The sequence below is a fragment of the Diadema antillarum genome, unplaced genomic scaffold (genome assembly GCF_040938485.1).
Source record: "Diadema antillarum isolate AM-2024a unplaced genomic scaffold, OU_Dant_1.0 seq00002087_RagTag, whole genome shotgun sequence".
Taxonomy (NCBI): domain Eukaryota; kingdom Metazoa; phylum Echinodermata; class Echinoidea; order Diadematoida; family Diadematidae; genus Diadema; species Diadema antillarum.
In genome coordinates, this window is record NW_027272733.1 from 137,103 (window position 1) to 160,444 (window position 23,342).

At 38.4% G+C, this 23,342-nt stretch overlaps 1 protein-coding gene across 21 annotated transcripts in view; it reads left to right on the forward strand.

The window, feature by feature from the left end:
• The window catches only part of LOC139713888 (uncharacterized), a 303,947-nt gene that overhangs the window by 111,209 nt on the left and 169,396 nt on the right, over window positions 1-23,342 (forward strand). For 19 of the 21 annotated variants that reach the window (XM_071625590.1, XM_071625608.1, XM_071625593.1 and 16 more), the window contains exon 1: window positions 11,312-12,354. The exons of the other annotated variants lie outside the window; for them this stretch is intronic. In XM_071625590.1, coding sequence (XP_071481691.1) covers window positions 12,283-12,354 — 72 coding nt within the window. In that variant the 5' untranslated portion in view covers window positions 11,312-12,282. Of the gene's footprint in view, window positions 1-11,311; window positions 12,355-23,342 lie in introns of those variants that run through there. 21 annotated transcript variants of the gene reach the window in all.

The following is a 23,342-nucleotide window of genomic DNA, read 5'->3' on the forward strand; positions in this document are numbered from 1 at the left end:
GGGAATACAAAACATGACTAGCGATCTTTTAATAGCAAATATCCATTCTGAAGTGAAATGGTGGCTTTTAGCTCAATTACTTGTTTCCCCATTATCTTGACACACAAAAAATTTGCACTCCGTGTTGTCGATGTGTATACATGTACATCATACACTAGTGATCAGTTACATTGTGTGGCTGTGTTACCTGTTACTTGAATTTAGTTTATTGTGGGAGTGATCAAACTACATACGATGTATTCTCTGTCTGAAATAAACACTGTTCTCAGTAGTCAAAAGATGATCATGTTGATAGATAGACTCAGTTCTCAGCACATATCTGTATATTATTGTTTGTGGTGATAAATTATTCTTTCCTGTAGTCTGTAGATTGATGGTTGTCATATTCAATGAGTGTATGTACACATTACGCTGAATATGAACTTGATTAATCTCACTATCAAACCTTGTTACAAAGACTTGTTTTATTTGTTATATTCCATTTGATGATACGATTTCTGCAAATTTAAATCATTATTAAACGATGACTTGATGCAAGACTAATAGTTGAATAAAAGCTAAAGGGTAGCAGATAACACATGATGTGCAATGGAATTAGATTCTTGTCCCAAAGGACATCTGTTATTGTTGCTAGTAAGCATACAACGTAGATGATAGTTCACATTTCCACACCACTCTCCAGTGGTTGCCCCTGGCAACACATTTTTGTCACTCTGGCTAGATGAGGTGCTGAGGATATTTCACTGCTGTTGTGTATTTATCCTAAAATGTTGCGCTAGGTCCTTTTCTGTCAGCATTACATGTAATTTGAGATGACAGTGGCACACATTGGGCCAAATGTTGATGTAGGTAGGAATCTATTTGGTTTTAAGGAATGGGTTGGGGGATGTAAATGGCAATAGGATTTCTGCAGCGTGTGCCATATTGCCATTTCTTTAGAGAGTCTTGGAAGAGTGATATTTTTGTTGGTTTTCAGAAAAAAAGAAGACAAAATCAAAGAATGACATGACAAATTCTATCATCCATGAAATGTTTTGTCTGTCTGTGGGCAAAGTTATCATACATTTCATTAAAGAAGAAATCCACCCCAAAAATGAATTAACTTCAAAAGAAAGAGAAAATATTCCCTACAGAATGATACAAAAATGGCAAAAATCTGATAAGAAATAAGGAAGATATGACATTTTCAAATTTCAAATTTTTTTCGGAAAACATTTTTGACCAGTCCTTATGAATATTCAAATGAGTGAGTTGATGATGTTACCCCTCACAATTTTTCATGTATGTTATATATGAAATTTTTTGGGAAAATTTTTTTTTTTTAGCTTTACAAGTAAAAGCATGTTCCCATACCAATATGTTTCAGAGTTAACATTTGTTCCTTTTTATTTTGGGTCATTTCAAGACAAGTTTTTATATTTACACAGCTGAAATACAAGATTTTTGCCATTTCTGTATATATGAAATGAATAAGCAATTGTGAGAGCATGACATTGTCAACTTGCTGGTTTGAATATACATTCATATTTAACCCGTTGAGGACGAGTCCTGAGTATACTCAGGCGGAGGTCTATGGGAATTGCGTGTTGTAGCAAAATCAGCCTGTCCTCAACGGGTTAAGAAGCAAAGTTATTAACAGTGATTATTATTTCAGTATGTCGTGCACACATGCATTTTTCCATCTATTGTGGCATCCATTGCTGTACTCAAAGATCACAAATTTAACCACCTGAGAAATTATGGGGAAGTCCCATTTCGTGAAACATTAGACTCACTAGATACATAGCATATACAGTAAGTTGAAAAGAGTGGAGTATAAGCTTCACAGATGGTGTATTGCCTGTAGAGATGCGGGTTTCTTGTAGCCTGTATAGCAATAAGGAGGTGTGAAAAATATGAAGAACATTGTAACCCATACACATGTATGCTCAAGCACATCAAACTGCATATCATATCTTAATGTTTTGTTAAGATTATCATATACACATTGTTTGATAGTGCCCTATGACTGTAGAGACACAAGTTATAATATAAGACATTAATATCCCATGCTCATCATGAGCCTAAATGTATCTGAATATCAATTGAGGACAATGTATGGCTAACACCCTTCTCATCTGCCTGAAACAACAGAGTGGTTAACTGTTTTGTTCTTATTTTCTTTCATTTATCTTTCAATTCTGTTACTGATGGATGAACATGATACCTACCCTCTCTCATCACTTCTGGAATCTCTTATTTCTTCTTGATACAGGTAAGAAAAAAATATCCAAGATTGACTGGAAAGAAAACATCCTGCGGTGTTATGATTATGTGTGTTTTGTTGTGTGGGTATGTGTGTGTGTGTGTGTGTGTGTGTGTTTGTCAAGATTAGATGATGGTTGAAAGGTATTTGGAAAAAAATGAATTCATATAGGCTGCTGTGTTATGTTATTTTAAGATTCATCTAAACTTGCCGCCAAGAGAAGAAAGATCTGTTCAGTACTGTAGTGCAGAGCTTCCAAGTCTCATTAATTTTGCAAAGGGCTCCCTAAATCTTGGAGTATTTCTTCCAGTCAAGACAAAAACACATAAAAGACTCCCTGATTTGCTGATTGATATGGCATACCAGACTAATATCTCCGTGAATTCTTTGGGAACTCCATGGTAGTGATATTTCACTGTTGGCTGTCCTGATAGTACATAGCAAAACAAACAAACAAACAAACATCATGTTCATCTGTGATTGAAACTGCTTCACGCTACTGCCAACAGTTTACAAATTCTACTGACATGGCCTAATTCTCAACTAGATTAAAAACGACACATTTACAGGAGTGTTATACTCATTAGCTAGTGCTTATGATCCTTTTTACTGCCATTACCATGCAATCAAGAAGTCTTCGTTCAATTGTTCTTTAAAGGGTTTCTATGACTTTGCTGAAGTTATTAGAAATGAGAATGGTCATATTCCAAACAATATTAAGGTAATAGGTTATATTGTGCATTTGAAATATGCACTTGTCCATTAAGGGTATCTGTACAGTGTAGATGTAGTGTTTATTTCATCTGTAGAAGTGGGCTTACCTGTCAATGTTGTACTTGAATTATTTAGCTGTAAATGTTAATCAGAAATGATTCAGTACATGGAAATGGAATAGTGTAAACAGTGAGCATATGGAAGAGAACCTGTTAATTATCTCAAGTGCCCAATCATGAGGGTGTAAATTTGAGGGGTGGCATTTTTATGGTTCACCGTGTTTACACATCCTTTATTGTGTATGAGAGGGTTTCTTCGAAAATATTTGGGTGGGTTCAATGTGCTACAAGAGCATTTTTCAAGAAACATGGTTGAGTCTGTACATGATTTAATCTACTGCATATTTGTCAATGGGTTCTATTCTACTACAAGGAAATATATCCTCTTTCTGTCGAGTATGTAGCTCTTTCTTGTTTCATTTTGTGGTCAGATTCTGAGAATATGTGATGGCAGAAGCGCTCCTTTCTTTACTCTGTATTCTTTCAGAAGATATTCACTCTTTATGATACTCATGTCACGTAACACGTTTCTGTTTTCTATTCATGCCAGAATGATTACACATCATGATATTTACACACAACACAATATTTACAATACATACTCAACGCTCTTATCAGGATAAGTCAAAGAAAAGCGGAAATGTTGGTATGCTACATGTAGTTGATAATTACAGATTAAAGTCAATGGTATTCATGAGCACCTGCATTTTGAGGCTTCTGCTGCTTACTTGTCTAGGACAATTTGATCTTTAGAGAAGCTAAGTAATTCCTCCTCCGTAATTGGCAGATTGTCCTACAAAATTTGTGTTATTAGGCAGACAGTGCCTGTATTTGGAATTAAATGTTAGGAACTGATTTCGTACGCATATCATTTGATATTATCCCACATTGAGTGAGAATTATGACACGAAGTATAGATGTCCCTCTTACACTACTAGACTGATTTTACTTACAGTTAGTCCTGTAGGGGTAAAAGAGGGAGTCCTTGGGTAATCATTATGCAGAGATTATCATCTTGTCTGAAATTGTCTGAAATAAATAGGCAACTTTGGATTTCACTGCATATCCTATCGGAAAAATTATAGATGGAGTTGGTTGAAGTCATACCTACACAAAATCAGTAAAATACAGAAAATTTGATAATTTGGAAGAAAAATTTAGGTCTTCAGTCTTCTCTCATGTAATGTCATTTTAAAACTCAATTATGATTTTAACAATTAAGAGGCTCTTAAAATTTTGATTTATTTATTCTGTCTGTCTCTGAACACTTTCAAATGTAATGTATATTTGTAATGTTGTATTGATGCTTATTGTTGCGCTATTGTAATTATTCTTTTCTCTGTTATTTTATGGTGTTGTCTATTTTCTGTATTATGCTTTTTTTCCCTGAAAGTGTTGAATAAACCGAAGCCAAAGCCAAAAATTTTACCAACAAGGCACACAATTTTATGAACAACAAAGGGCTCAAATGAAAAAATATGTTGTACTCTACTCAGTTAAACACTAACTACAAACAATAGATATTTCTATAAAACAGATAGAGCACCACACGATAAAATGTGGGTCAGAATTTGTTAGTTTGTCTCTTTAAGTTTTTCCTCAGCAGATTGCATTGAAGTAGCAATTTCCTGTGCCTCGTCTTGTTGCTTTCTGACATTTTAAAAAATTTTCTGGAAGAGAGCAAATTTTCCCATGCACTAGCCTGTGAGGGCACTAGCTTTCTTGTGTGGGCAAATCCAATTTTATTGAAACTGTGCTTCCGTGTATTTTGCCATGTCACATCATATACCGCTACATTTTGAATTTTATATCATGATTTCATTATTTTTGGCAATATCTGAATAGAGTTCATAATGACACTTCTTATGTCTATATCAGTATTTACAAAATCTTCAAAATGGCTATCATACAAAAAGTCTCTGAGGTAAATGTGACTATACACAGCCAATTAGTGGAATGCTGTGATATGTCAGTCTTTTAGTGGTAGATTTAAGACATAAAGAGTCCACGTTGAACCTCCATAATCACATAGGGCTACAAATTATAAAGAGCATGAAAAAATGTGCATAGGAAAGCCACCCCCATAAAAACAACAACAACAAACAAACCACAAAAATATGAGAGTTATGTTCACTTCATGTTGCCACACTTGAGTCCTCTTTTGCTCTGAAGTTTGATTTGGTCTAGCAATGCAGTGCTACATACATGTACATACAATCAGACATACTATACTGTGACCAGATAAAAAATGTTGTGACATTGACGGGGTGAACAAACTTGGGATTTTGCCTTGTCAAGCAGGTACGGGGTTCAGTCTGCTTATTAACTGACCTCATGGGAGATTACTGGGTAAAGAACAAACTTGTCTCTCGAAGCAAACTGGGACAGCTCTCAGCATGTTGGCCATGCAAACAAGAGTCTCTCCTACAACCAGGCTGTCAAGGTGTGTCAGCCACCCACGCTGGTTGACCTCAGATGACCTCATGACCCCGCCCACTCACTACCATCACAGACTTCTTCTGTCTTTCTGTCTCAGATTCCTCTCCATTCAGTGAATGAGAGTTTGACAGACAGTTTGATGCTTCATTAGCTGGGAGTTACAATGACTTTATTTGCCACTTTATGTGAATGAGCCTTTCTGTAGAACATGGGTTTTTCATGCATTGTCTGTTCTCAGACCATTAAATGCAGGTATCAGTCCAATTACTAGACATTCTTTTTGGTAATTGTTCTAGGAACAAGTCTCTCATATGGTGAAATTTTGTAAAAATTCCTAATGGAGGCAAAGGAAGGAAAGAACCTGTGCATGTACATGTAGATGTGTTGTCATATTGGCCATCATGTATAGAACTTGGGATTACGAAACTTATTTACATAAAACCGTAGCCATAGTGGCCACAGAAGCAATGGCAATCATGCAATGCTATTCTTATGCTCTTCTGTAAAGCTCTTTGAGCAGGTTATAATGTGCTTTCCATAGTAACTGTGACAGGGTAATTTTGGAGTTGAGGGCGGGGCAGCTAGGGCCAGTTTGAACGGCTTCCTACACACATGCTCACACCACTCACAGCTCCATCTGTCCAATTACTGTATCCACTGGTCTCTCTCTCTCCCTGTGTGTGACTCTTTCTTGTTCTCTGTTTCTCTTTCTCTCTTTTCTCGCGATGTGTCTGTGTCTTTGCTCTCTCTCCTCATAAAGCTAATGTTTGTTTGCCAGGGTGCAGTTTACTCCTATTCAACAAGCCACAGTCAGACAGAAAGTAGACTTTAGACTTGTGTTAGTACATCAAACACTCTCCCCGTAGTTTCTTCCCACGAGACAGTCAGTGAGGAGGAGACAAGAAAATTATTGATAGTTTTGGACGATGTGAAGTTCATGGCTTGTGGAGCTTTGCAGGATTTAGAAAACAAAATGCTAAAATTCATTTTGCAATATAAATGTTGTGAATTATGATAATGGATTGATTGAGGTAATTGAAGTAAAGATACCAATATTCAGAATAGTCAAATGGTTTTCATTCTAATTTACTGAGCTGCATGCTGCATATTTACAAACTATGTATGACATAATATGCAGATCGGTATGTGTAATTACAAGCTGACTGTATACAAATATACTTAGACACATGCATGCCTACATATGTTTACATGGTATAAGGTATATAAAGATGTACACACAAACACACAGACACACACACACACACAGATAGCACACATACGGGTAGTTTGTCATAGTAGATGATGCAGATAAAAGGGAAATGAGACAAAATACGCATGGACTCCACTGTAGCCGTACATAAAGAGATCCAGGGTGTCTCTCTAGACTCATAATGCACCAAGGATAGATGAAACGGTATGATAATGCAGACGTAAGTGAACTTTGAGCCAAAAGCAAGCATGGGAGCACTGGGCTGTGTTTATCGTGATGTCTGAGTCATAGTGACGTGAATGCTGCTTCTTTTATTTACTTTCTCATACACTAGAATCTGATAAAATGTCAGAGGTCACTGACTTGAGACTGGTGTGCCCAGTGGACGAAGGGCTTAGGAGCGGTCATCACTTGGGAAAATATCTACAGTATTAAGAAAAAAACATCTTACCATATACTTGTATGTATATGTGTTAGTTTGTGTGTGTGTGTGTGTGTGCGTGTGTGTGTGTGTGTTTCTGAGTGTGTGGGGGGTGTGTGTGCTTTTGAGTGTTCCTGCACACGTGATTTCATTTTGACTACGTCTCATTGGTTTAATCCAAGGATAGTCCACAATTGTGAATAAGCGACGCCACAAATGCTGGTGGCATCTTTTCTTCAAAATGTCACGCAGCATTCTTTCCCCTTGTCTGCCTCCTTGGATGAATATGTCTCGGTGTGGGTGCGGAGGAACCGTCGTTCAATCGTCCTAAAAAATCCATAACTTTCAGCATTTTTCCCCCCTCTGAATAGTGGGAGGTATTGAAATGCTCAATCAGCTCAAAGGCAGATTCATAATAAAGCAGGATCTTTATTATTCCCCCCCCCCCAAGTGATAGATATTCATCTAATTTTATAAATTTTGTTCGATTAAGACTGTCTGTGAAATATACTATTAAATGAACACAGGTGGCTTGAAAGAATAAAGGATAGTAACTATTTGTCTCATTCATAATTATGAAACAGGTAGTCAACTGAAAATTCACATTGGACAAAACTATGCACTGTACTACCCTTTTCTTATTTGCTGTGGACAACATAGTATGTCTTCTGTAATAAAGTAGAGTAATTGCAGCCAAAAATGTATGGTCAAGAGATTCCATTTTTACTCAAATTTTACATGACATACAGGTGGCACTTAAATGAGAAATCTTAGATAATATCAAGTTTTTATTTTGATTCCAGTTCACAAGCAATAAGAAATAGAACAAAAAGGCATACAATGTATCATTGCCCTCTAATTTGTCCCCATGTTATTAATTTTTATAAGTAAAATGTATTTGATATTGATATGTCTTGTCACTGGTATGCAAAAGGCTCAATGCATAAAGTGTATCAACTCCAGTATTCCATACTGATGTTAATGACATGAAACATTTCATGCAAAATTCTATTTTAACCACTAGCTACCTCCTGTAGTGTTAAGTTATGCCAGACGTGTAGGAGGACTTGTCGTATGGGAGAGAGAATGAGCTAATCACATACCAGCAAGGATGGGGGGGGGGGGGGGGGTAGGGGGATGCAAACTTGATATAGAAAAGACCATATGGAACTAAGGGATGCATTGCAACACATACATGTGATGCATATTTTTAACAGAATCAAGCCCAGTGTTGCCTTGCCTCATCTCACCATGCCCCTTCAGGCACGGCTCCAGTGGAGCAGACTATCAAATTAGACTTCATTACCAGGCTAATGCCGTTCCGAAGTGAATCATACCGTGTATCTCATTTGAATCCCTTGTGCAATGGCTTCATGTCTGTCGTGATGGAAAACACAACGCGAGCATTATCAGGGAAATTAGGAGAGGTCTGCTGAACATAAGACCTCCAGGGCAAAAAAGCAAAAACAAAACAAAAAACAAAACAAAAACATATACCAGACGATGTTTCGTTTTTTCTGCCTGTCTTTTATGATACACGTAATGTAGCAGGATTCCGCTAATTGATGTGTGTATTTGGTAATGATCCTAATTTTGAGGATGTTGCATTATGGAAGAGCGTATATTGATCGTGCAGTTTGACCTTGATTACAATAATCCTGCCAGGGTCACATTACAAGAAAGGACACCGGCATGAATTATGTTCGATTCCTTTCAGCCGTGAACATATGATGATTAGTTATCCTCTCATTTTGGCCCAGTCTTCTTTACTCTCTGGTGCATCACTTCTATACAATTTAGGCAAATAGGACACCACATGACATTCACCCCCTCTTCCCCTCCCTTCTCAAAATTCTTGTCTGGAGTATATTTCAACCTATCACAATGAATGTATTTGGCAGCACATTATAAACCTCTCAAAACCACATTCATTTCAAAACACCATTGACATTTCGTGCAATGCAGTTATCAATGGTAGTGTTGAAGTTAAGAGCATAAATCTGTTGATTTGTAGAGAATGAATGTAAGCAGATGAAAAATTGAGGATATCTTTGGCTCCAAGTTCTTGACTTTTTTTTTGGGGGGGGGGGATGGGGTAAGGGATTAGCACAATTCACATGATGTTCATTCTATTTACCCAACCTTGCATCTTTTGTAGTTGTGAATTTGTGTTGGTATAGTGCAAACTGCGGGATTGTCTAATTTTCCCACATCAATCTTCTTTCCTTCATTATGTCACTTGAATGGAGACCAGGGAATATGAAACCAACTGGTCGGATTCTGAGAGCAGAGAATTTAATGATTGTGTGCTGTTTACAGGCAAGGAAACGGGGGAAGTTATTAACGCCCCCGTGTGGTTGGAAAGATGAAGAAGAGTGAACACAAATTGCAGTTTGTTTGTTAACAGTGGGCGGCCAAATATTAACATGGTCGGTCCAATAAAAGCAAACATGAAAATGTTCCCTTGTGCTTTACTCTAATACATTGTGTTATGTATTTAGTGCCATGGCACCACAGGTATTTATGAGATATTGTGGAAGCTTGTCTGTGTGACTTAATTGTATAGAACCATTAGCACATGGACACTGAATTATATTCCTTCAGTTCAGTAGTGAAAAATCTCACATTTTTCCCCCTAAAAGTGGGAAGATTCAGCATGATTACAGTTCAACTTCATCGTAGGGGAAAAAAACAAACAACAACTCATGAATCCAACTGTGAAGTGAGTCATAGTCAAGGTGGAACACAACCAATCATGTTGGTCTTCCAAGCCAATCAGAGTGTTTCTTTGATGGTCGTGGTGGAAGAAGGAAGGGTGTAACATTCTGTTGGAGGTGATGACACATACAAACTAATGTATATATCAGTGTGTCTGAATGTGTGTGTGTTTGTGTATGTGTGTACTTGAGCAGGATTATTAACCCGTTGATGACTGCTAATTTTGCTACAACATACATTTTTCATAGACACTTGCCCGAGTATACTCTGGACTCGTCCTCAACAGGTTAAAGTAATCACATAAAGCAAGGAGATTGCAGCCTTTGCATATCTGCATTCCTGTACATCTTCCTCCTTATTTCTTTGACAGTTCCCAGCAGGCCACTCCACTGCTCACCACAAAACCTGTAACTCCTTTATCTCTTCTCATATCCCATCTAATGATTCTCTACATCTTTTGGGTACAGCCCTTTTTTCTGTGCTAGTAAGCTGGGATTTCACAGTCAAAGATTGTATATTGATTCGCGGTCACGTAACTTCAATTTCAGTTCTTAGTATCAACAAGTCTCACATTTCAATTTAAAAAGACGTTCCTCCAAATTACTGTACATTTTCTATAACATGCTTGAGAAAGAATCAATGCCCTAAAGATTTGAATAGTGAAAACAGTCATTTAATGTGGTATGTAGTGGGCTCTCTGATATATTTATCAAGATCATGTGACCAAAACATCACATGATAAGGTTTAAATTACTTGAATTTCAGTAAATGTCACCAGTACTATGTATCTCATTACTTTCAAATCTTGAGGGAAATGCACAGTTCTGTTTTGAAATGAGCTTTGGGAAAAAATTACTACAGTTTTGTTCTGTATCTTTTAAGTGCTGCAGTTCCCCCCCCCCTTTTTTTAAGTAGTTTCTTCAAAACCAACTGTACATTTTCTTTAATGTGTTACATCGTGAAAGGTTGTCAAATAAGGATTTGCTGATTTACAAGTTCATTGACCAAGAATCAATATCTGTAGAGATTTTCACGCATTTTGCAGAGACCAACTATCCTAACCCCAATATTTCACCCCTCTCAACCCCCGTACCCCCAAAGAGGGTGAGCTGAGGCACCTGTCAAGCTCAGCTTGAGGAAGACACATGCATGCTTGGATGGTGTGAGAGGATTAGGAAGTTTTCAGGAGACAGGGCAGCTGATGTGAGTAAGGCTCCAGTTCGAGTCGCCAGCGCCCATCTCCTCAGCGCCCTTCTCCCAAGTGCCCATCTCCCCCTGTGCTCCGCTTTGCCCAGCGTGTGGACTACGACCATGGACTTACAACCGAGGCATCCTTGTTATTGAAGCAGCACCCATGCTTTTACTGAGCGGGAGAGAGAGAGAGGGAGAGAGGAGAACTGCATTGCGTACTGTCATTCTGTGTGTGCATGAGTGTGTGTGTGTGTGTAGGAGTGTGTACATACATGCATGTATGTTTTAGGCAGACAACGCCTTTCAAGGGGAGAACACACGACTTACTCTACACGGCCGGGGCAACAGGGCGATAGGTTGTGTTCGATCAGGCTAGTCACCCACATCTTTGGGATTTCAGTCTCTGCTTTGCCTCTTGTTGCGGATGCTGGGGGCTGGTTGGTATCGGTGTGGGGAGCAAGGAGTTGGCTCAAGCCTCCATCCTCAAATCATTCGGGGTGTCTGATACAGGGTTACATCCTGGACTTTTGAAGACCCAAACTGAAGGATCCTCTGGAGGGTTGCGTTTCTCTCCCCCGATTATCTCCAGTTACGTCGGCACCCATATGCTCTTGCAGTGAATCTCCTGTGTGCATCCATCTCCTTGGAGAAAAATAACAAGGATCAGTTTTCTGTGTACTGCCACCTACTTTTTATTTTGCATGCAGTGAATTGAATTAAGCTGAATCCCATCCCTGCATCGTATCTGGCTGGATCTCCTGGTTCTCTGTACAAATAAATGATAGAGAGAGGAAAATAGAAATCCACTTGGCAGTCGAATCTATCCATCTACATCATCCCCCACACCTTGTGAATATCGTGGAGTATTGTGAGAGGATTACCCCAATTTGAATACTCGCCCCCACATAGCTGAGCAACATCTGTAGCAAGAACCGCAGTGTGTCGCTGGTGCCAGTCGGCTCTGATATATGTATCTATAAGGATTTGATAGGCCTTCAGAGGGAGCATCGCTTTAACCCATTTTGATATCAATTTGATGTAAAGCGCCATTTCCAGAATCATCGTTTGACGGGGATACGCCTTTCTTCACTGTGCATGTGTGGATGGTTGTTGGTTTAGGTTTATTTTTTTGTGGAGTGCAGAGGTCAGAAATAAATGTCATAAATTTACTTAATATCTGACATTGGTTGGCACAAGACACGCGAGGAACTCATGCAGAGGGCAGTGTCTTTCGCAAGCCCCCTGATTTGAAGATATCGGAGAGAGTCGTACACAGGATTTCAAAATGAGCGTCGTTGTCAGCAATGAGAAACGGGTGAGGATCGCCCTCGAAGAAGATGAATACGAGATCGGAAAGGTAAATGTCACACAGCTCCACATATCGCATGTAGTTTTACCCAGCCATGGCGAGAGAGATACATTTACACAAAGCTGTAAAAAGACCCCACATTTTTTTTTTTTAGGCATCTCATGCAGGAATCAATGACAGCTAACTTGATGAGATTGTGGTGTATTCTCTGCTCTCACTGGAAAAGATCCATTGTCTTTGCCATATCTGATCTAATAATTCTGTGCTGCTCTGAAAATGTGCAGCAATCTTGCTCACTTCACTCTTACGTTTGCAAATCCATAAAGCTTGCACCAGTAGAATTTAGTATGAAGTGGATGATACTGAATAAAAGAATGGTGTAAAGGTTTCATTGAAATGGGTCCTAATATGTGAAAGTTATAGGCCTAGAATCTGAAAGTTTTGCATGTTTTACGGAACAAGAGAGATAGTCAAAACCTCAAATGCAAATGTAGTGATGTAATCATGTCATCCCCCCCCCCCCCCCCGATCTATTTACAATATCAATGTGAATGTAATGTTGAATTGCTCTGGATTCAGGCTTACATGGCGCATGTATGTACCATGTGAATATCATTAGAATTTTAGGTAGTTCGAAGGTAAACATAGAAAGATAAATTAAGAAAGATAAGAGAAGAATAAGTCTACTTGTCATGACTAAAACATGATAAATCAATGACATTTAATCTAAGATTTAACACATGCTTTTGAAGCACCAGTCATCACCTGAGACAGGAATCGCACAGAAGAGGAAATTAAATTTAATGAGGAATACTACTCCTTTCTAATGAGATGACAAAGACATAGCTTTCTTCAAACATATAAAATGACCTTTTGTGTGTTTAATGGAACATCTTTATATTTGATCGTCAAAACCTCCAAATTCTACAATCTTCTCTTTTTGTTTTTAGTGGGTTTTTTTTTTTAGCTGTACTTTTGCTCTGAGTCTTTTGGGTCATCTGATATTGAAAGATCAAGGTGAAACCTGTTCACATATGAATTTTGGGTGATATGATTTCCTAACCAGTGAGATTGGTCAGTATGTTTAAAGTTTACTGAATTGAATTGTCATAGAATGATGGGATAGAAGTGAATAATTTGCTGACTTATTAGTTGCAGTGAATGAGTGATCTTATCCTGAAATAAAAAGTTGCTTTCTATGCCTTTCTCCTCCCTTCCTCCCTTCCTCCTTGCACTAGTAGTAGTACACTGCAGGAGAACCCCTTTTTTTTGTGGGGGGGGGGGGGGGGGGGAGAGGAGGTTCTCAAAATACTTAAAGTTAAAAACTATTCTAATTCTATTCTTTAGTTGACTTTACCGTGTGGAATAGTAATAAGCTTCTGAAATGGTAGAAGGTTCATTGAAATACAACCGCAGATAAAAAAAAAGTCATGGAATTGTAAAGGTAAACATGTTTTCACAAAATTGTGATCTCATACCTTTTGCAACACTCCAGTTGTACTCACAGAGCATGATTAACCTGAAATTATAAAGCAGTTTGAACGGAAGACTACTTGATCATTTTTTGTTGGCAGCAATAGAAATTCAACAAATGCTATATAACTTCCCTTCACCAGACTTTGAGCCATTTGGATGCATGCCATATTCCCCTTGCTCTCCGACGTTGACATTGTGTAGAACCGACATGAGGCAGGGATGTCCTAGGAAAGGAGACTGGTATTCTTCGCATTTCCTTCTTCTCTCATCATTCTGCATCATTGAAATTCTTTTTACATGGTTCCCTCTCCTTGTATTACTCTTTCCTGGAATTCTGAAGTGGAGGGGGGGATGCATAGAATCAAAGGCATAGTGTAGGTCCTACATAGTGTGCTTGGTTGTGAAGTCTTGATGTCATTGGAAGGGGAGGGGCAGGCTGCACAGGTTTACAGTGAGATATCACAGAATAGTCTCTCCATGTAAAGAGACGACAGCTCTTTAAAGAAATGTTGTTTACCAAGCATCTGTTTATAGGGCAAGGGAATCAATAATGTAGCAGTGTATCAGGTTGAAATGTATTTTATTGCACTCCTAACAATACCAGGCCAGAAATGAATTTTACCAATGTACTATTTTTATAATTTTCCCATGAATCATAACTGGTTGTGGCGAGATAGTTATTGTACAAATAGGGACGGTGTCTTCCTTTCTCAATACAAGGATTGCATAGTTTTCCAGTTTCTCCAGATATAGACTGAAGTATTTTGTAGTCTGAGCATTACTGTTGAATTTGTGTAAAAAAAAAACCCTAACAAACAAATGATAGCAATTTTCCCTAACATCTGATCTAATCAGCCCTTGAGGCCCGAAACTTGCCAGGATGTGATCTTGTAGTAAACATGCGTAATATGCCATTAAAATGTCACTTCTTCAGCTTCTGATAAAACTACAATCTTTAATAGTATGGTGCATGATGAGATGATAATGATAATGACAACTGTAGATTTGGCGTGATTTAGGATCCTTGAGCACGTATCAAGACAAATTGACCTCAAATTACAGAATACAGTTGCAGTGCGTAGGTTGTAATGATATTTTGAAATTCCTCAAGTCACGTCACTCTCCTGCTGAAAGTAATATTCATAGCCGGCACCAATTTCTGGAGGGAAAAAGGAAACATTTTTGGTGTCTTTTTTATGATGCAATGAGAGATTATTCCAGGAGAAGCAACGTTGTAAAACAGTTTTTGTGTTTTGCACACAAACATGAGGAAACAGTGTCAAGGAAATTAGGATTGAATAATTTGGCATTATACCCACATGACCTTTGATCTTGTGCTCTGTGTAAAATTTAACAACACTTTTCTGTCCCAATCCCATCCCATATTATTTAAGATTATTTTGCTTTAATCATGTGACCTCTACCCAAATACATGTCTGTGTGTAATGTTTAATTTAATGGAATGTAAATATAACATGAGTGTACATCCAAACACATTGATAGTAGATAGGCAAGTTCATACATGGAGAATGTTTGGGTGCAGACTCCGCAGACCTACATTGTATAATGTATGATGCATGTGATCATGCGCAGTGTCACATTAGCAGCTTATATACATGTTGGAAGCTTACTGCTTCCACTGTCGTCATAGGGTTTGGCAGTCTCAACCTAGCGTGGCTTGGACCATTATTGCTGTGCACACACATGTGCCAGAATAAATTTGTCCTCGTTTGTGGTTGGTTGACCGTATGCTAGGCCCTCTGTAGCCAGCCAGTGATGGGTCTTGTCAAATATTTATCCAGTCTCTTGTTTTGATAGAGCACTCTTTCTCCATTCGGTTTCATGCTGTTCACCTACAGAGTCAAGCTAAAGCACCATGATAACTACTCACCCCCTGCCCTTGCCCCCCCCCCCATAAACACACCTACACTTACATACATATATCCACCCACACACTAACATACATCCATTGACACAATGACATACATCCATTCACACTCTAATTTAACCCCCTCAGGCCCACCGTGTCAAAATACTTATGGACGTAGCAATGGTATATCAAGTGAAACTGTGGCTTGTTGCTGAAGAAATCAGCCCACCAGTTATTGCTTCTCAGATTTGTAGTCATCAATGTATGCAAGCACCAACACTAGCAGTGAAAGATCTGTAACTCTTATGCCAACAGATGATTCAAATGCTACCCCAAAACATAATATCAACAACACTAACAACAAACAAACAAACAAACAAATAAGAGTGGAAAGAACAAATCTACCAAAGCTCTAAAAAACAAACTTTATTTGAACCAAGATGCACACATTTGTGACCGGCGACAACGGTTTCAGGCAAAAGTCGGGAATTTTGAAATTCACTTTTTCATTGAATCACCTTGCCCATTTCCAAAGCTTTACATTGATATAAAACACTTGTATTCTCCGGTACTGTAAGTGGTCATATAAAGCGAAATATAATGCACTTTTTGATATGTTAGCTTGACAAAATTGCGAGAAAACAGGCGTTGAAGATTCCCCTCATGTTCAAAGACAATGCCCAGCGGCGATGCGAGGTGAGAATCGCCCATCCGTACGATGGTGCCAATTGAGATTAAGCTTTACCTCTAGCAACCACAGCGGCTTCTGATTGGCTCAATGAGAGAGTCAAATTTCCCGGGCACCTTCCTCGGAACTCAGCGTATGGAGCCGAATGCACAATGCGTTTCGCTCGGGTTTGTTTACCAGTACGTCTTTTAAGACGGCTGATACGATAATTACAAGCTGCTGGTTACGTGTGTATGGTGCACGTATCATCCAATGGCATCCACACACTGTGCCTGTGTGTATACGTCATGGGAGCGGGTAGCACATTCGTATCCACATCTTTACAAATCACGTTTTTATAGCGCCGTTGATTTGTCTTGTAAATTTCATCATTGGGACACTTTCGAAGGCAGAAAGATGAAAGGGGTCATGCTTCCTGTACATTTTTTAAAGCTGTACATGTGTTACACTGTGCGGTAAACAAGCAAACAAACAAACAAACAAACAAACACGACTTTACTTACCGTAAAGTTCCGTGTATAAGACGCACTATTTTTTCGTCGGAAAACGTTGAAAATCGGGGGTGCGTCGTATACACGGGTACAGTCGAATCACGGAAAAAAATCCGTCATGTACACCCAATTTTATAAGGCCAACTTGGGGCCATGTATGCCCATCGACGTTTGGAAGGTAAGCAATCACTAAAACTTACGGATAAAAGAGCGATCTTTCAATCTGGACACACACAAAAGCTGCAAATACGAGATAAACTTACATCGGCCTTGTGCAGTAACGATGTATCAATCTGGCCATAGACAACAGCTGTAACACTAACAGCACTGCTGTACATGCTACCGATGTCAGTCTACCAAGCTACCAACAGCCAACCTAGTAGCTGGAATACGCGATGTACAGGTATCATTACTAAATTACCGATACCAATGTACTAGTATCGATATGGCCATAGACAAAAGCTGTAAAATACGGAGTAGGATCGACACTATGTCACCGTAAATATGAACGATGTGTGAAGCATGCATGCATATCCATGTCGTTCGTTTGCTCTTCATTTCACAAGTGCAAGGCCAGCTAGGATAGAATAGCTACACTGTAGCTAGCATGCAAGCCTTTGGCAAAGGCAGCAGCTGCAGAGAGGCTTTTGCAATGGACTCGCGTGCACACAGCGATCGGATCGAAGCGCGCTTGCCCGTTGCGCGCTGTGTGTGCAAGTCCATTGCTCTGTGGTGTGCGTGTGCTGAAATTATAGCGAGCTGCCTTTTGCAAAAGGCTAGCACTGTGCATACAAGCATGGTACAAGAGACACACATGTTACTGGTAACAGTGCATGAGTGTAATTACCGTACGCACCGTATGTCTTGCCGTATGATCCCTCTGCTACACTTGTTGATGTTTTTCTTATTTGTCGTAATGAACCTTCCAGTCTGACATGCGTCAATATGCGAGACACCCTCTGCTATGTATGACAGCAAAGATCGTACTGTACACTAATGAGTACGATATGCATGACACATGTACCACGATTGAAAGGCGAAACAATAGCAAGTGAGTACCGAGACAAGTCTCGCATTTTGCGTCTTCCATATTGTGTTGATGTCCGATGAATACAGTTAAAAGAAAATATAAAAGGAAACGAAAAATAGAGCAAATACATGCTGCATTCTAGGGAAATTTTGAGCTGAAATAATATGTATGACACACGCAATATTTGCGTGGACATTTTCGTGTTTGTTTTTTTTTTTAATTTTAGGTCCGAAATTAGGGGTGCGTCTTATACACGGGTGCGTCCTATACACGGAACTTTACGGTAGTTTGCTGCAATTTTGACGTTTACGACAGTGTATTATTTGAATATTGGTCATTTATGACCACTCCTTTTTGTCTCTTCTGCTGTCTTTTTGAGTCAACCTGCTGTCATATTTACTGCAGGCACAATTAACAAGTCAGTTTCAGATCGTATGTTGCACGATTTGTGTGGCAATTTGCCACTCTGATGTGCTTAAATCATGTACCCTATTGTATCTATTTTCACGTTAAGTTAGTGCTGCCTAGTATTGCTGTTCACCTTTTGTTTCACTTCCATTGTTGAACATTGCGGTAGAAAAGTTCGGATAGAAAGCCAAACGAAAAGCTTACACTAAAGACCGAGCGTACTGGTATCTATTGTAGCAACAACAATGGAGCATGCATGTGTGGACAAAACAGTTCCGACACGCTGCGAGGCGTATCTCCGAAAGCCAAACTATGTAAATGTGTGCGACGCATCAGCCAATCGCACGCGAGATGCTGCTCCGTAGCAACACTGGGCATAGTGGCGCGGCGTTCGAAAGAAGATCGAAACTGACGAGTGCGATCCAACATAGGGTGTTTAAAATTCCATTTTCGGTAGGAAAAACTTAGTGTTATGCTGTGAAATTTAGTGTAGATGTAGAAAACATATCAAAGAATCAAATTCCGCAAAAACCCAAAATCGACAGAAATAATGGTCAAAATCTTTGTACCCTGTCTAGGAGGGAATTTGCTCTTGCGACTTTTGCCTGAAACCGTCGTCGCGGGTCACATTTGATTTAATGCACTGTGCATTGTGGGCAGTCTGCCAAAGAGATTGTGTGTGGCACTGTGGTTTCGTGGAGACACCTAAATTATGTTAATCATATGATTGAACCACAAGTTTGCTGAATGATGGATGAGCATCATTTGTAGGAATGACACAGCCATATTGTTTTTCTGATTCCCCCTTTCCTTCTCTGTGTACTCTACCACAGGTGTGTACATAATGTCGTTTTTCAAAAAGTGAGCAAAGTGGCTACACTGGTGATTTGCACTACGAGATTATTATTATTATTATTTTTTTTTTTTGCTGACAGGGAGAAATATCAAAACCTGATGGGAAAAAAATATGCCATGATGAAAAATATGAGCAGCATGATATGTAATATCAAGGAGGTTCAAGAGAATGGAGTCACAACTGTCTTGTTTCTTTTGAACCATGTTTGATGCCGCCGCTCGAAAATATTTGAAGCACATATGCCAAACTGGATCTGCCATGCAAATAGGAAGATAATTGACTTGTGTCTCATTGCATAATCACCAGCCACTTTCTAGGGAAGATATGTCTTTGTGATGGTAATTACTTTTTGCCATCCCTACTCATGAAAGATAGGGGATATATAAATATAACAAAAAAAAAAAAAGACACAGGGATACATGAATAGAAATTGGAAAAAAATTATGAAAAGAAAATTCAGATTACTTGACTGGGCATGCTCAGGCACTAATCTGATATATCTATAAATGATAAAGAATTATACTTGAAGGTCATTCCATATCACTTTTATTTGTCGGAATTATGTGGGAAAGTGGTAAAACCGCCTTTCAAGAAGGGTACAGTTTTTAAACACCTTCACATGATGCAGTTCCGATTTGCACTTTTCCATTATTTCTGGACAGGATTGACTTTTGTTTTTTATGCTTCATCATCAAGTGTGATTTTATTGCATTTGATATATGAACGAGCAAAATATGGCCAACATTATGTTAACGTTCAAAATTAATCCTCAGATTCCTCAGCATGATAGCAACATCAAACATCGATGTGCAAAGGCACAAATGCACTTATGGAATTCTTTTCTACATCGATAAAAAACTTACAACTGTTTGAATAATTCTAATACAGCCAGTTGGAACTCCAACTCATAAATCTCTTTGGTAATATTGAGTGGAATAGATGTTCAATCTCCTAGCAATTTTATTTCTGTAGCTGTTTTGTGTGTTTTTGTGGGTTTCTTATGCATCCACCATCTAAGAGTAGGTGGAGGCATTCTTATTCTCTTTTTTTTTGTCTGAAGATGTTCATGTTTTGTTTTGTTTTTGAGAAGAGTGACCATTTTTTCTACAGATATTATATTAGAAATGCATGAAATGACTATGAAACCTTGTACCTCTTCAACTTTGCTATGCAAAAGGAGACTTGTAAAAGTTTATCTTACTTCACGCAGTTACAGGCAACTACCATTTCAACAAAGTCCTTGCAGCTGGCAGTTTTCTTTCATTATATCAAAATTTTGTTATAACCAAACAAGCGAAGTATGTAACGATATATAGATATTAATGTCAGGACCTGAAATTTTAATTGTAATGAAATTATGTTCTAACTGTGTTCATTATATTTTGAGTGCAATGTTCTTCAGATTTAGAGTTCTGTTATTAGACTGAAAGTGATATTCTTGCTTTTTGCACTTGACATATTAAGGAGTCCTCATGGTTGAAGGGAAGAATGTTTGGAAAAACAGAAAAGAAGAAGAAGTCTGAATCATTTCCTAACAAGAGCTGCTGAGCTTATGAAATTCAATATTTTAGACACCTGTCATATGGTACTATCCAACTTTAATGAGATCTAAACAGTGGCCAAAGATTGTCGATTTAAAAGTCAGCTCAATGGGAGCCGGGTGCATTAATATTAGTTACATTCGCCTCTATTTCTCTTTTCTTGGTTACAATCCTAATTCATTCACATTCATACTCATTTCTTCCCTCTTTACTCCTGGGTGAGGAGGTTGATCTAAAAGTGCCGAATATCTCATTTCACCTTTGAAACAGCGCTGCAGAACCTGGCTGTTTATAAACTTCATTTGCAAACCCATAAATTGCTCCTTCGCCTATTGAGCAAAGTCCAATTTCAAAGCTGTTATATCAGTAAGTTGGCTGCATACAGTCCTAACCTTGCGGATAGGATTTGTGTGATATTGGTCAGAAATTTCTTTTTCTAAAGGCAACCTTCTAGGTGGATACTTGAGTGTCCGTGTGTAAGACTGCTTCGCTGTTTACATCGGTGACACCACATTTGTGCTGGTTTTATTTTCTCCAAGGACTTAGGGTTAGGGTCAAGTTGAAATAGGGTTTATGTTTAGTTTGAGGTAAGGATTAGGATTAAAGTTAGGGTAATGCTTAGTGTGGGTTAACTTTATGTTTGGCTTGATATGCCAATATTTCATGGGAGCAATTGTCACAAGAGCAAATGTCATGAAACCGTTTATATCACATTGTTATTGCTTCATGCTGCCAACCAGCACATACTCTTGTGATATTTAGTATGCATTTTCCTCTAAACTGAGAAAATATATTTTTGCAATGAACATGTTTCTCTTTCTTGTTTTCTTTTTTTTGGGGGGGTGAAATTTAGTTAGCAAGGTTATATATCAAATTTTGACATTTCAGACCAAAGTATTGTTTTCTCTCCAACTTTTTTTATTATTTTAAAGTCTGCAGAGGGTTGCAGCCCTGGATGTTGGTGAATTGGAGAGTACATTGCTTAATGTCATGGTTTGGTTCACATGAGATTGCCCATTAGTCTGATTGTTTCGTTGATTTTTTTTTTTCTTAAATCGCTGATAAGACAGCCAATGCATGTAAAACTGCAAATGATAGTGGTAGAACGCATTGTCGTTTTGAAATCATTGCCCGCCAATTAGCTGAGATCTCAAATGTAGAGAAAAGGTGTTGAGATAATATACAGGCGTTTTGTGTATACGTAATGTAGTCCTGTCAATGTGCACCATGCATATAATTCATTGTATGTTCATGGTAGCATCACTGATCCTGAGACTCTAGTTCATGCAAGGCATACAAATGTGTTTTTAGTTGTCCAACTACTTTGTGTTCCAGATCCTGTGTTTGGAAATGTGCATATGATAATTCCCAGTTATTAATGATGAGATATCTGGACCATGAATTGGAAGTGATAGTCTGGAAATACACATTTTATTAGCACAATAGGTGGAATGGGGTGTAGTGGTAATTCATAGAGTGGGTATGAAAATAGGTCAAATGGAATATTAGTACTCGGTATACACAATGATTGATACTAGGTCATTATGCCAGCTAGATAATTTTCTCCTTGCTCTGTTGGTATGCTTACATTGTATATTGACATAGGAACAAAGGTTTTGAAATAGGGATAGCTAGATATGTTGCATTGCTCCAGTTACCAAATATGTTGCCAATTTGAAGCATCTCAGTCCATGCAAAGACTCAAAGCACTCAAAAGTTTAAAGATAGAGAATAACATTGGACAGAACATTGAGCAAGGCATGCAGTAAAGCATTTAGCTAGATGGTAGAGAAATTTGGCATTGTGAAATAGGGCATGAACATGCATACTTCATCTGTTTATCATGAACATCACTTTACTGTCAATATAGCAGTGAATTAAAGTTAACGAAGTAGTGATAATGTAAGCACTCTTCATTACAGATGTTATGTATGACTGTGCCTTCACGGGTAATTCAACATGTAGTGAAATATTGTGATTTTATTCCCATAATTCTTATTTTTACATGTGGATACAAACCATTGATGTAGCAATTAGCATTTTCTATACTTTGGTGAATGAGGTGGTTTGTGCTAAATATGCCCTCTTAAATGATGCAGTATCCACAAACATTTTGAAAAGTTGAACATGATATTTCTATTTCGTACCAAAGAGTACGGAAATGATACGCTTGAATAAGTGCTCAGAGACTGTGTAAGAATGTTCAGCAAGTGATGGAAAGTACTTTAAATGCTTTCCAGCACAGGAGTGACCCAGAAGAATCAGAGGTGTCAATTTGCTCCAGCTAATTATGTGATTTGAGCCAGAAAGAATTTGAGCTCCCTGATGAATTCACGTTGTAATTAAAACCAGGCGGCTTTGCTGGAGTTCTAAGAGGGTATGTGCATGTGTAAATTCAGTCGTTGATACGTTCGTTCGGGCAAGGCGTTGGGGGTGGGAGTGGTTTTCAGGGATTATATTGCGACACAAGTGGCAGAAATTAATCAGCAGGCATCCCAGTTCCTGCCAGACCATGGAGCTATGATTTTTCTCCACATAGTTGATTGGTATGCGGACTTCTGTTGATTAATAGTTTTGACCTGACACATTCTTTGATATATTGCAGTGTGCCCTAAATTAAGAAAGGACTCGGGAATGAAAATAGGGGTAGAATTTTAAAAACAGACAAAAGTTATT